General features: G+C 51.5%; 1 protein-coding gene across 2 annotated transcripts in view; it reads left to right on the top strand.

Moving 5' to 3' along the window:
• Positions 1-14846, top strand: part of LOC125353330 (tyrosine-protein phosphatase non-receptor type substrate 1-like) — a 38796-nt gene that overhangs the window by 7549 nt on the left and 16401 nt on the right. For both annotated transcript variants that reach the window (XM_048348929.1, XM_048348930.1), the window contains exon 3: positions 9484-9837. In XM_048348929.1, coding sequence (XP_048204886.1) covers positions 9484-9837 — 354 coding nt within the window. The remainder of the gene's footprint in view (positions 1-9483; positions 9838-14846) is intronic.

The raw sequence follows: 14846 nt of genomic DNA, 5'->3' as shown, positions 1-14846 counted from the left end.
CACTGACTTTGAATAATGATCCTCAGATCTCGCCTCTAGAGTAGCTAGGATGACAGGCATGAGTCACCAGTACAGATAAGGAAATCGCAGCTCCCCAAAGCTACTCTCGGCTCCTGCCAAGGCCACAGAGAGTTAAGGAGTCAGGATCTAAGCTCCAAGCCATGGCTCCTCTTTTGCTGTGCTTGTTAGGGTCATTGAATTATAAATACCCGTTCAGCAAAGGCTTTCTGATTGTGTAGGACGTGCTGTGGGTACTTGGAGGGACAGCTGGGAACAAGACAGACAAATATGCCTGCTCTCATGGAACCTTCCATTTCTGCTTTTGCACTAGAAGTGCAAAGGCCCAGGGGCTGGCACAGCTTGCTATATCCAAGGCTAGCAAGGAGACGTGTGTGTGAGTGTGTGTGTGTGTGTGTGTGTGTGTGAGAGAGAGAGAGAGAGAGAGAGAGAGAGAGAGAGAGAGAGAGAGAGAAGTATGAAAGAGAAAGAGATGGGAAGAGTTAACAAGTCAGAGCCAGGCCAAGCAGGATCTAATTTATTGGGTATCTAAGATTGAGTGCCACAGGATCATGTGATTCTGAGAGGTGGCAGCTGTTATTTTACCCATTGGGTAGTTGAGGAGAGGGAGACACAGAGAGGTAAAGTGACTTGCACAAGGTCTCACAGTTTTTTGTGCAGAGCTGGGATGTGAGTCCACAGGTTTCTCACTGCTGCCTCTGCCCTCTTAGTCTCTTCATCCTAGTAGCTGCAGGGAGCCTGTCTTTGGTCCTGCTCTGTGTTCTCACTGTTTGTAGATTAATATCCACATCCTTACAATGTGTTGCTTGGAACATGTCTAATCCAGCACCCTATCCTGTCTTGTCCTTTCCCTGTGGGCTTCATCTGTTATCTTCTCTCTAACCCCAGGGCCTTTGCACTTCCTGTCCTCTATGATTGGGACACTTCCCCTGTCCTTTCAGTCCTACACGTTTCAGCCGTTGAGTCACCAGTGTGGACACCTTTCTCAGGTGGACCAGGTCCTCCTTGTGATCCTCTTGTTACTGTGCCAGCTTTGGCTTCAAACCATTTCTGTACTCGTTTCATGATTTCAACCATGTCTTCCAGCCTAGGATATAAACCAAATAAGAACGGGAACTATGTCTGGTCTACTCATCACTGGGCCTCCCAGGACCTCAGCTTGAGGTCTGATCCTCAGGGGATGGGTTTACCCATAGGGTTCAGAAGGAGGAGCTGGTAGGTGTGAAAACCTGCTTTCCAAGAGGAGGCTCAAGGCCAGGGGCACAGGCGGAGCCCATTTCCTGACTGCCACATGACACAGGGCCACCTCTGTAGGCCAGGACTGATTGTGCCGCGGACCCCGGCCCACAGAGCTCCCACTTCAGACAGCACAAAAGATCTCCGAGGTTGGGCATTGGTGGCTCATGCCTATAATCCTAGCTACTCAGGGGAGCTGCGATCTGACGATCAGGAAAGTCCATGACACTCTTATCTCCAATTAACCACCAGAAAAGCAAAACAGAACAAAAACCAGAAATGGTGCTGTGGCTCAACATGGTAGAATGCTAGCCTTGAGCAAAAAGGCTCAGGGATAATGCCAAGGCCCCAAGTTCAAGCCCCATGACCGATGAAAGAAGATCTCTGCTGTGACCAAGAAGGTTCAGACTCTGTGTTTAGTTCAGTGGCACAGAATGCTGATCCCGTGTTAGGTGATGGTGAACGAGCTGGGACGCAGGTGTACATGTGAAACTCAGGTACAGGAAGGGCTGCAACGTGGCCAGCTAGGGCTTGGGGTTTGGAGGGCTCAGCATGGGCTCAGCCCGGCCTCTTCCTGACAGACCCTGTAGTCCACCCTTAGCCTCGATTTCCCCTGTCTGCTGCATGGACTGACAACCTGTTGCTCCCTGCATGGGCACCGTGTGGGCTCAGGGAACTAAGAACCCTGCCTGCAAAGAGCTTTTCCAGGCGGCTGAAAGCTCAATAAAAAGTCAGTGAGTAGTGTCAGCTCGGGGGGTAGGGGAGGGAAATTTCCACCTGGAGACTGTCTGCTGCCGGCAGGCAGGGCTCAGAAACCTTGGCAAATGTCATCTAATAAATGTGTGTTGCTTTTAAGAGAACCTTTTTCCCAGCTGGGGGGGGGGGGAATATGTGCGTGTCCTTGGCAGCCCAAAGATGGGGAGGCCTGAGCTGGAGGGGACCCCGTCTAGGCTGAGGCGGTGTCACGGGAGGGTTCTAGGCTCAGGAGTTATTTCTGCCTTGCAGGAAGGCGGTGGTTACAGGCGCCTGGGCCCCGTGGCACTGTCTCGTCTGCTCATTACCTCATGAGGGGATGGCCGTGCAGCCCGGAGCTCAGAGTAAGCCTGGGCCTGGAGATTCCGAGGAGATAGCCTCTGCCTCCCCGCTTCCCTCCCAGTCTTTGCTTCCGTCCTCTGTTGCTGGGGGCAGTGGGAAGAAGGTCTGGAGGTGGCTGAGGCAGCCGGCCAAGTGGATGTGGTGTTGGTGACCTCCTCGTGCTCTCTCCCTGCCTCTTCTGGTCCCCGGAGGCCATCGCGGTCCAAAGGGTGTTTACAGAACACATGCTTTTACAGGGCTTTTCCTGTCACCGTGCCAGCGGGGCCGCCCTGCAAGCCTTGCTCTGTCACCTCCGGGTTCTACGGCTGCCGGTGGCGTTCTGCTCATCAGCACTGCCAGCCCTCCGGGCCTCCCGCCCTCCCTGCCTTCCAGGTCTCCCTGTCTTCCTGCCTCTTCCAGGCCATCCTGCCTCTTTGCTGCAGGTTTCACTTCTAAGTTGGAAGTTGTTTTGTTTTGTTTTTCTTATCAGGAAAGCCATCCTTGTTTTCTCACTTTTGACAACTATTTGCCTCTTCCTTTCATCTCAAAAAAGCCACCCATGTATCTCTATAGAACTGAAGGTGTGCGTCCCTGTGCACGGCAGTGAGTGCTCCGTGCCCCGCCTTACTGCCCGCGCAGGCCGCATTTGACACACATGGCCCAGCATTTGGCATCTCAGCCAATTGAGGCAGGGACAGGAAGCAGAGTGGTGGACAGTAGGCACAAGGGGGAGATGGAGTCATCCCCTCCCTATCCCCCACCCCCCAGTTCCGAGAGCATCAGCAGTGTCCATCCCAGATGCAGTCAAGCGCTTGTGTGATTCCTTCAGAATCCGCCCTCACAATTAGTGTGCGAGCACCATGAGGACATGGAAACAGCCGACCACAGCCCCGGCCCAGGGTGTGGTGCCGCACAAGCCTGGCACTGTACAATTTGAACCTCAGCTCTACTTCCTGCATTTTGGTGGTTGATTGGAAGAAGTAAGGATCTCATGGGTTTTCCTGCTGAGGCTGGCTTCAAACCATGGTCTTTAGATTTCAGCCTCCTGCTGGGCCCATTCACCCCTCACTGCCCAGGCCCTGTACTCCTTGCACTACCCACGGGAGGTCCTCCTTCCTAGAGAACGTCCTCATGTTTTGGTTCATTCCTGTCCTTCCTCAAAGCCTGGAGAGTGTTCATGAAGCAAAAAAGACTTTAGTAGAATACAACTGTAAAATGATAAGAAAATGTATATTCTACCTAGTCTCCTTCTGTGTGTGGAACCCCACACGTGACGGTGCCAGGTTTTCGATTCCAGGCTTCGTGTTCTGGACCCACCACCGGTCAGTGCCATCCGCGGGGATTTCTTGAGCAGAACTCCTCGCAGGCAGGTGTAGTGGGAGGGTGGTGACACAGCCGTGAACAAAACAGGTGGAATCCCTGGTGGGGGTGGGGGAAAGTTCTGTCAAACAGTGTGGCTCTCAGCTGAGATCTGAGGATCATGGTTCAAAGCCAGCCCAGGCAGGAAAGTCTGTGAGACTCATATCTCCCATGAACCGCCAGAAAACTAGAAATAGTGCTGTGGTTCAAGTGGTAGCGCACTAGCCTTGAGCAAAAGAACTGAGGGACAGCACTCAGGCCCGGAGCTCTCATGTAGCATGAGTAACAAGTGTAGACATGTAGTAACGTGTATGTGTGTGTGTGTGTGTGTGTGTGTGTGTGTGCATGTGTGTATACTTTGTTCTGTTTCTGCTTTTCAGTCCTTGAGATTGAACTGAGGGCCTTGCACATACTTGGCGAGTGTTCCCCCACTTAGCCTCACCACACACCACAGGCTAGTGTAGAAAATCTAAAAACGCCCAGAGTAGAAAGAAGAAAACAAAACAAAAAGGAAAGAGCAATCTTAACAGTGTGCATTTATTTTGGGTGCTGGTATTGGGCCTTGAACTCAGAGGCTCATGCCCTTGCTTGGCGTTTTTTGCCCCCCCCCCCAAGTCTGGTACTTTACCACTTGAGCCACAGCTCCACTTCCTGCATTTTGGTGGTTAATTGGAGATAAGAATCTCATCGATTTTCCTGCTGAGGCTTGCTTCAAAATCTTTAGATCTCAACATTCTGATCAGCTGTATGATTACAGGTATGAGCCCCCAATGCCTGGCCTCCCCATCTGGTTTAGATTCACAATCCAGAGAACTCTGAATAGTACTTTGCAGTTGTTATTAGTTTTATTAATTGATTGATTGATTATTACAGTTTTTCTTCATCTTTTCTCTTGTGAAAGTAATGCAAATTGACAATAGAAAACAAAATCCTGTGTAAGTCTACCACTCAAAAGTGATCACAGGGCTGGGCATGTGGCTTAGTGGTAGAGTGCTTGCCTAGCATGCATGAAGCCCTGGGTTCGATTCCTCAGTGCTACATAAACAGAAAAGGCCAGAAGTGGTGCTATGGCTCAAGTGGTACAGCACTAGCCTTGAGCAAAAGAAGCTCAGTGATAGCACCCAAACCCTGACTTCAAGCCCCAGGATTGGTGCTGATGGCTCACACCTGTTATCTCTAACTACTCAGGAGGCTGAAATCTCAGGATCGCAGTTCAAAGCCAGTTCTGGCAGGAAAGGTTGTGAGACTCTTTATCTCCAGTAAACAACTCAGAAAAAGCCAGAAGTGGCACTGTGGCTCACGTGGTCGAGTGCTTGCTACACTCGAGCGCAAAGAGGCTCAGGGACAGCACCCAGGACCTGAGTTCAAGCCCTATAGGACCAGCACACTCAAAAAAAGTAAGCACAGAGAATCCTGAAGATCCTTTGCACCACCAGAACTAGAAGCTTGGGATTTTATTGACTCTAGTCATTGGACAACTCTGACTTTGGATGTATTTCTGTTGTAATTCTCTACCACCGTTTTCACGACCTTGGACTGGTTCAACCGGTCTCTTTTCCTTGAATGGTAGATGTTCTCAGTTTCCATTTTTATAAGAATTCTTTGAAGTGAGCAAAGCACGATGTTTGCACATATCCTTAGCTATCTGAAGGTATGATTTTTACATTGTTTTTATTGGCTCATATTTTAACTAAGATATGGTGAAGCGTTGATTGCAGTTATCTCTGATGATATTATATGAGATTATTACTTTGTTTTTATACTTTTTTGCTTCCTCTAAATGCTTTTGCAGGGAATGGTTTTATTTGCATAACCACCATGTTATTTAAAATTCTGCCACGAAGAACATGCACAGTCCCATAGTTTTTGTGGTAATGGTTTTTTATGTCTGTCCCTAATTTCCCATATGGGATATGCTGTCATTCCCTTAACCACTCTATCACTTAAAACAACCTTGGGGTTGTTTTCATCTTGTTCCATGCTCTTGTTTTAGAAGTGATGCACTGTGAGATCAGGTCCCTGTGACCCAGCCTAGCAAGGGGCTGGTGAGCAACTCCCAACATGTTTTCTTTCTTAGGTAATAGTAATACCCTCTTCCCAAGAGGGCCAGGTCAAGCCCACCTAAGCCAGGCCACTCCCACCCAGGCCAGGCCACGCCCACCCAGGCCAGGCCATACCTATGGGTCTGCCAGGGAGAGCTGCTGCACCAGCATCAATGACCCCACGGGCTGGACTACAGGAGTTCTGTGTGTGTGTTTGTGTGTGTGTGTGTATGTGTATATATGTATGTATGTATGTATGCGCTCACACCAGTACTAAGACTTGAACTCAGGGCCTTGGCTTTCTTTGTTGCTCAAAACTGGTACTTAACCTCTTGAGCCACCGCTCCGCCTCTGGCTTTTTGATGGTTAATTGGAGATAAGAGTCTCACACATTTTCCTGCCTGGCTTGGATTCAAATCATCTTCCTCCGATCTCAGCCTCTTGAGTAGCTAGGATTGCAGGCTTGAGCTACTGAGCACCTGGCTCGAGGAGTGATCTCTTTTTTTTTTTTTTTTTTTTTTAACAAACCTACTTCCCAGAACAGAACCTGTAGAGAAAAAGAAAAGACAGCAAGAAAAGGAAAGGAAAGGGAAAAATAAAAAAGCACTCTTGGAAACACACACACACACACACACACACACACACACACACACACAGAGAGATTAAAATAATATTTGGCACTTACGTCGCACTTTTAAAATTCTTCAAACGCTTTATAAACACTAGCTAATTAATTAAGCTTCCTAAATCTGGCTTGTAGTTGGTGGAGAGCTTGAGAGGAGCTATAAAAAAATTTTTAAATAGAAAGGAGCCAGCCCTACCCAGCTCCAGATTTTATTGTCGCCTGCCTGGGGTGTGATGCCCGGCCTCTGGCTGCACAAGAATAGCCCTGCTCCGACTTGCCTTGCCGGCTGCCTGGGAGCTGGGAGCCTTCCTGCCTGCCTTCCTCAGCCCTCCTGAGCACTGCGCTCCTCACCGGCTGCTGCTGACTCACCGTCCCCAGCTCGCTGTTATTGATAAGAATAAGAATAACCAAGAGCTGGCTTCAGTGCCCTGGGGCCACTGTGAGCTCCACTGAACCCCAGGAAGGAAGAAGAGATTCTCAGAGGATCTGCCAAGGGTCACAGATGGCAGCAAGTCTGTCTTCCCTCCATCAGGATGTTTGCTCAGCATGTGTTTGTGGAGGACCTACTCTGTGCCAGAAGCCAGTCCCTGTGGATCCCCCAGAGTAGATGGGGAGGTGGGGGAGGTTTAGAGCAATGGAGACACACCACTGTATATAGCAGAGCTATGTATGTGATGGTAATAGGGCTAGGAACTCCAGAAGTCCCACTTCACCTCATGACTTGGGGAAGGGAGATGGGTGCATTTGCTTTATGGATGGTGGGATGGGGGCCCAGGGAGTAGGGACTGAGCTGCCTCAGGGAGCCTGCTCTTACCCAGGTCTGCTGGCCTGTGCCTGTGTTTCCAGTTCCGCTCCCCTGCTCCAGTGGGACCCATGCATCCATCCTGACTTCCTGTTGGTGTCCCCAGATAGTTGAGTTGTGCAGGGAGTCTGTTGCAGCCCTGACAGATGGACGGGGTCATGTTGGGGGTCAGGGAGGAGGCCAGCTGGGGACCCAGGCTGCCACACCTGCTGCTGTCTTCCTCATTCTCCCTGCCCCCATCCCGTCTTCCCTCTCTGACCCTGTGTCTCTCACATCTGGATTGGTCTTTGCGCATGTGACTGGCCCTTCCAACCCTCCTGTTCCCACATCCACACCTTCCGCCAACCGCAGATCAGAAATGCAGTGAGCCCCACAGCGGTGGCATTTGTGTTGAAGAGCTACAGGCTTCTCCTGCCACTCCTTCATAAACCATACAGGATGAGGACCTTTGTGTCAGGTGTTACATTGGGTGTCCTGAGTAACCACACTCTGGGTAACCATGGGCCACATCTACATAGTGTACGCTACCAGCCCAGGTGCGCAGTGGAGCAGACCGTCTGGGATTGTGTGGACACGCCGCGGTGCACACACGATGATAAAACTGCCTAATGACCATCTCAGTCATTGAGCAGTACATGACTGGCTAAGTTACCAAGAGGTGACAGATTGCAAAAGTGAGAATGGGGATAGATTATGTACAAGTACTGCGTTGTCTGTTAGGGACTTAAGTGCCCTCATATTCTGATTTCCAAGAGAGATCCTGGAACAACCCCCCCACCCCCATTCCTGCCGTAAGTACTGAGGAGTAAATAAGGTTCTCCAAGGCTTTATGATCTATCCTTCCTTTCCACCTCCTGCCTTGTTCCCCTGGAAGTTCCTCTGGGAATCCATAGCGTGGCTCCTATCACCCCTGTTCTGCCCCGTCATCTTCCTGGCTGTGTTCTCGCCCTCACCCCCTAGTCACTCCACCTGGGGGTCCCTGTCACATGCTCAGTGGTTTCTTATGGCACCATGGCTGACCTCCGGGGACTCCTGTCAGCAGCCCAGCCTGGTGCCTTGAGTCCTTGACTTGGTCCTTGTCCAAGGCCCCATAATACAAGCACAGGGCTGGCCCAAAAGGCATCAGCGGAGGAATATGGGGTGAAGTTTGAGCATCAGCCTCCTCCTGTGTATTCACTGTATGGAGGGACTTACATACACAGCCTTGTTTTCTTTCCAAAACAAGGCAGAAGGCTGGGGGTCCTCAAATGGGTATTCTAGAGCACCCACAAATAGAATCTCCACACGGATGTTCTACTCACTTGAGAAAAAGAAACAAGGACTCAAAAGGGATGGATAGACTCGGGGTCACGCGTGACCCAGGGGTCTGCCACGTAGCAAGCAGGTCAGATGACCTCCAGGGCCAGATGTGGCTTCTCAGTACTATTCCCCGGCCTCGGTCCTCGGTCCTGCCAGACATGTGTGGACATGGGCTAGAACTAAGTGGTCTCGGGTGAGAGCACTGAGGCTGAGCACCATGGAAGACCCTGCCAAGCCAGGGCAACACTTGGCCCCGGGTTCTTCTTAGTCACCCAGGTGAGGGCCCCAGGTGACAGCGGTACACCACCCTGCACAGGCGCAAGCGCACAGGGGTCCTCCCACTCCACTGTACTCCAGGCCGGAAACAGAATCGACCCCCATGCAGAGTCCCTCCTCTGCACTCCCCACCCCCCAGGCTGTTCTGCCCACAGCTTCTTCCTTCCTGGTGAATTCAGATTTGAAACCCTAGCTTAAAGGTAACTATTTATTATTTGTACTGATCCTGGGGCTTGAACTTGTGGCCTAGGTGATACCTATCAATATATAGATATCCATCTATATATATGTATCTATAGATATCTCTACAGATCTATCTATCTATAGCTATCTATATATCTATAGATATATACATCCCTGAGCTTCTTTTTGCTCAAGGCTCTACCAATTGAGCCACGGTGTGACTTCTGGACTTTTCTGGGTAGTTTATTAGAAGTAAGACTCTCATCCTCAGATCTTAGCCTCCTGAATAGCTAGGATTACAGTCATGAGCCATTCAAAGCCTAGATCAGAGGTGGCTCTTTATAGAGGACCCAGGCGATCAGCCTGCAGCTGGCCTCAAGTCAGCACTTCGTGCCTCCATTTCTACATTCATAGTATGTGTGTTCCAGGCCTGGGGGAGAGCTCACTGTCATTACAGGCAGTGTGCTGGGTTCATGTTCCTCTCCTGGTTTGTGCTTGGATAGTAAATACCAGGGTTCAGGAACCTCACGGGGTCCCGTCAGGTTGAATAACTGCCGTGTTTCCTCCAGGAGCAGCTGAAGATGAGCTGCAGGTGATACAGCCAGACAGAGCAGTGTCTGTTGCCGCTGGACAGTCGGCCATGCTGCGCTGCACTGCGACCTCTCTGCGCCCCTTGGGGCCCATCCAGTGGTTCAGGGGGAAAGGACCAAGCCGGGAGTTGATCTGCAATTTCAAAGAACCATACCCTCCCCGCGTCACACCAGTTGCAGATCCCACACAGAGAGAAAACAGAGACTTTTCCATCCGCATCCAGAATGTCACCCCAGCAGACGCGGGCACCTACTACTGTGTGAAGTTCGAGAAGATGCCCTCTGGGGACCGGGAGTTTAAATCTGGATCAGGCACTGAGCTGTCTGTGAGTGGTGAGTACAGTATGGCTGCCTTTGTCCCCTAGAGTGTGACAGTATGTGCAGAATAACAACCTCAATTCTGTGAGCCTAGGAGCCGGGGTTGGGGGGGGGGGGAGGAAGGGAGCTGGAGTTCATGCTCTGCTCCACCCTCCATGTGTCAGGGAAGCCTGGGTGTGCACAGGGCCTGCTGCAAGGTTTCACAGCTGGACACTGGGGACATCTGTCCCCTGGTCTCCCTGCTGTACAGCTGGCCAGTGGGAACATCTGTCCCTTTTCTTCCTGTAAAACAGCCAAGCCCCTTGGTTCCAAAGAAGAAAGATGAGACAGTGTGAGTGACTTTCCCATCACAGGTCAGAAGCCAGCTGTCTCCAGGGAGCACTTCTTGGTAGCCCGGGACTCTTTTCATGCCAAAGCCCGAAAGACTTGGTGTGTTCCAGGCTCTGCTCTGAAAGCCATGGGGAAACAGAACAGGCTGAGGCTCTGCTCCCTCACAGCTGTGCCTGGTCTTTCCTCTCCAGTGAGGACTGGTGTGGTCAAGGCGGTGAGGGCCAGGGCATGATTTCCTGATGTCTTCTTCACAGGCAGCACTGAGGAGACTCCCCAGGGCTCAGGTTCCCTGCTGAGCGTCCATCCTGGTGGGCCAGGCTGTGAGGTTGGGCCTCTGCCCTGGCTCTGTGTGTGTTCCCTGAATTAGGTAGTTGCTCTCCCAGGTGCTGAGGCTCTGGGCAGAGCTGGGTCATCCACCCAGGCTCAGTTCTCATGTGGGGGACTTGGGGACCCAGGTGAGGCAGCAGAGTGACTCCCTTGGGTTTCTTGTCAGGCCCAGGGTCTTCTTTCTACCTCCGGGCCCCCTGATTCTCTGCACACACAGGCCATCCACCACCCACCAAACCCCCTATTCATAGGTGAGAGCCAAATCCCAGACATGGTCAAGACCAGAAGTAGGATCAGTGTCCAAGCCAGATTCACAGCAGATGCTAGACACCATCTCCTCAGAGGAGCAAGGCCCACAGGTGCTGAATAAAAACTCCCTGAGCTGAGCTGTGGTGAAAGGGCCAGCACTCTGCTCTTCACGGGCTTCCCAGGCTCAGGATGCTTCTCGCAACGAGGCCCTCAGTGACGGGAGAAGCGGCTCCAAGGCTGGTCCACCTCCTCACAGAGACCCCATCAGCACGTAGGAAGCCACTCCATCGTGTACATAGCTACTCCAGGGCGGGTCCACCTCCTCACAGAGATCTCATCAGCACATAAGAGGCCGCTCCATCGTGTACATAGCTGCTTCTAGCTAGGTGCCGGTGGCTCATGCCTGACATCCTAGCTGAGATGTGACGATTGAGGCTCAAAGTCAGCCTGGGCAGGAATGTCCAAGAGACTCTTATCTCCAGTTAACCAAGGGGAAACTAGAAGTGGCTCAAAGCGGTAGAGTGCTAGCCTTGAGCAAAAAGGGACAAGTGCCCAGGCCCTGAGTTCAAGCCCCATGACTGACAAAATAATAAAAACAAAAATAAAGAACACCTGGCTGCATAGGAATACTACATCTGGAAATGTCATAGTGAAAGGTGCAGCCTTCTGTGAGTGGATCCTTCAGTTGCCCCAAGCTTGAGCTCTTGAGATCATGGACGACCTTGACATGTGTCCGATTTGGGACAGAGATGCCACTGCAAGAGGTCTGCCAGGGCAAATACTAGGCTTGTGTTCATTTACCCAGATAATGTTTCCTTTTTGGTAGGAACAAAATCTCCTCACTAAGTCTGACAGGGAGGAGAGGGGGTTTCCTCTTGATTTTGCCAGGCCTGGCCCAATCCCAGCCAGCAAGCAGGTAGCTCAGGTACCCCTCAGCCAGTGCTTCTTTCCTTCCACCATATCTGGGCCTAAAGGATGCTGTGGATGAGAGAAAGGGAGGCAGAGGTGACGGGGAGGCAGCGTGATATGTGCTGTGCCACTTCACAGCTTTTTTTCTTTAAGTAAGTGCCTTCAGTATCTGCTTTCCAGAGTGTTCTGTGGGTGCAGGGAACCTGCTGAAGAGCAGACCCACAGGAAGTCCACCATGTAGTCTTACCAAGGGTCAGCTTCTGTGGAGTCCTGTTTCTCCTCTGTGAGGTGGTGATAGTCATGGCTCCCATTCGAGGTTTAGTCAGGACAGAGAGGGCATGGTGGGGGGATGTCATGGTCGTTACTGGGCCTCTGGGGTGTAGTGGTCATGAGGGTCACAGCCTGCCTGTTTAGTCCCACATCCCAGCACAGCCATTGCCAGCCTGGGACCTGGGACAAGGTGCTGCACACAGTGGCCCTGACACCCCTCCTAGAGCATGGCAGGACAGAGGGACAGAAGGCCTGGGACACTTGGAGCAGCACCTGGCTTGTAGGAAATGCCCTTGTGGTGGGCAGAGGCCATGTGACCTTGGACAGGTCACTTTCCCTCTCTGAGCCTCAAGTGTCAGTGGGATGGGGTGGGGTCAGTGGCCCCCCACCTGGCTCCTCACTGGAACCACCTGGGAACCTGAAGTAAATCCCAGGCCCAGGCTGCACCCTGGATATTCAGCTGTACTTATACTGGTAGGGATGTGGGCATCTGAACTTATTATTCCAGGAGAGTCTAAACTACAGCCAGGACTGAGAACCTCTGAGATCCACATCCATCCTCAGATGTATGGTCAGAGGGAGGAAAGCTGGGCAAGGCGGACCCCCTGGAGATGAGCATGAGCAGGACACCCTTCCTCCGTGGTTCTTTCAGAATAGTACGCGCCGGCCACAGCTCTCTGGGGTCCACACAGTCAGAGCCCTGCTCGGACCTCAGCCTCAGGGTGGGATCGTCCTTCTACATCCTGTATCTGAACAGGGTGTGGAGCCCAGAAAGCCTCCATTCTTCCCAGAGGACCCCCCTGCCCCACCTCACCACCTCCACAAGCTGCAGTGACGCAGAGGGCTTTACCTGTCTGCACACAGCTGCTCTGGGGGAAACTCCTGAGCCCCCGTGTGTGTTTAAAAAGTGATTCTGCAACCTTGGCTCCTAGAGGATTATTAGTCTGTAGAGGAGGTCCTGCCTGATTTCGTTGTTTTTGCTCCTTTCTGATTCGGGTTTTTCCTGGCAGCTGCAGGAGCAGGATGGAGGCTGGTCCTGGAATATCTGGGCAGCTTTGTTGTGCCTTTGGCTGTCTAAAGAATGAGTGTGTATCTGGGTGCTGGTGGCTCATGGCTGTAATCTTAGCTACTTAGGAGGCTGAGGTCTGAGGATCACGGTTCACAGCCAGCACGGGCAGGAAAGGCTGCAAGACTCTTATCTCCAACAAACCTCTCAGAAAGGGCCGGAACTGACGCTAGAGTACTAGCCTTGAGCAAAATGAGCCTAGGGACAGTGTTCAGATCCTGACTTCAAGGCCCCTCCCCCCCACATACATGCAGAATGAATATGTAGTCAGAGTGTCATTCGTGAAGCACCCTCTAGATACCAGGCACTGCGCCCTGATCTGCTGTCCTCTCAGCTTCCCGGGTGGAGGGGGTTGTTGCATGCACTTTTTATAGATAGCAACGCTGACGCCGAGACAGGTAAGAACAGAGTGGGTGAGCTGACCCACCTGTTCCCCACTGTACACCTAGGAGCAGCTCCGCCCCTGCATGACGCTTACCTTGTAAAGGTGCCCACACTCTGACTCCTCGCAAGGCTGGTGAGTGCAGAGTGCAGTGTGGGCTCCCAAGAACTCCTGAAGCCGTACCCCCTTAGCATCTCTGGGGATTGACCCCTGGAGAGTGGAAGATTCCAGCATCTAAGGATGCTGGAGCCCCTCATTGAAAGTAGCCCAGAGCATGCATTTAACCTATGGCATTTATCCCTGTGCCTTAAACTCTCCCTAGAGTAGTAACAGCCAGTTACTAGTTACAGTGCCAGTACCTAGTAAATAGTTTATATATACCATATCGTGTAGGGAATCATAACAAGAAATAAGTCTACACAGGTTCACCTATAATTTAAAAAATAGGCTTTCTGTCTGTAGTTGTACAATTGCAAGGACAACTTTTGCAACTCCTCATCCTCCCAGGATCTTGTGGGTAGCCGGTATCTTGGTGGCCTGATTTCCTCAAGTATCAGCCTCCTCCTTGCACCCTCCAAGTTTTTGATGGCTTCTAGGGAGACAATTAAATATTAACAAATAGAAATATGTCTGGTATTCACTGCCTGGCAGCTGTTATCAAAGGTTCAGAGTAATAATTAGCCATTTGGAGACACCATGAGGACATGCTCACCCAGCAAGCTGCCCTCACTCCTCTGATTCAGAAGCAGGAGTGTATGTCGCCTGCCCCGGGGCCTGGGTCTTGGTGTCTTGTGATGACTTAGGGATCAAGAACTTTACCACCGTTGGTTTTCTCAGTACCCAGTCATCTGTGTTTCCAGCCTCACACCGACCGAGAGAAGCCCCCAAATTCAGTAAAACACCTGTAGCCTCTCCCTTCCAAATTCATGGCTGGGCACAGCTCAGAACTTCTGGTGTGTTTGTGGAAAGAAGGAAGATTCTGGAGGCAGTTACACATCTCTGCAGGGAAGCTCTGGTTAAGAGCAGGTGTGTGCATGCATGTGCGTGCTGGTGTTCGATAAGCATCTCCTGGGTGTGATACAAAAGCTCCCAGGGCCTCATCCCTCATTGTATCTTCATGACAGCCTGGGAAGGAAGAAATGAGGAAAGAAGGAGGGAAGGAAGGAAGGAGGGAAGGTGGGCAGGCGTGCAGGTGGGCAGGCAGGCAGGCAGGTGAGTGGGCAGGCGGGCAGGTAGCCTTTGCCTCATTTCACAGCTGTAGTACGAAATACATAGCACCCCTGGGCAGGCAGTCTGCCTACAGCATGAGGCAGATCAGTCATTTCCTTCTTGTACCCGGATTGGTTGTTCCTCTAGAGCAGATAGGACTTTGACCTCAAGCCTGGAGTCTACCTGCACTTGCTTTTCTTACTGACTCACTGACCTCCTGCAGCTTCTGTATTCTACTCTGTAATAGGAAATTAAGGATATTGCCCGCCTGGCTTTATTAGG

Source organism: Perognathus longimembris, chromosome 6, assembly GCF_023159225.1.
Source record: "Perognathus longimembris pacificus isolate PPM17 chromosome 6, ASM2315922v1, whole genome shotgun sequence".
In the NCBI taxonomy this organism is placed as follows: domain Eukaryota; kingdom Metazoa; phylum Chordata; class Mammalia; order Rodentia; family Heteromyidae; genus Perognathus; species Perognathus longimembris.
This window is presented reverse-complemented; position numbering and strand designations above follow the sequence as displayed.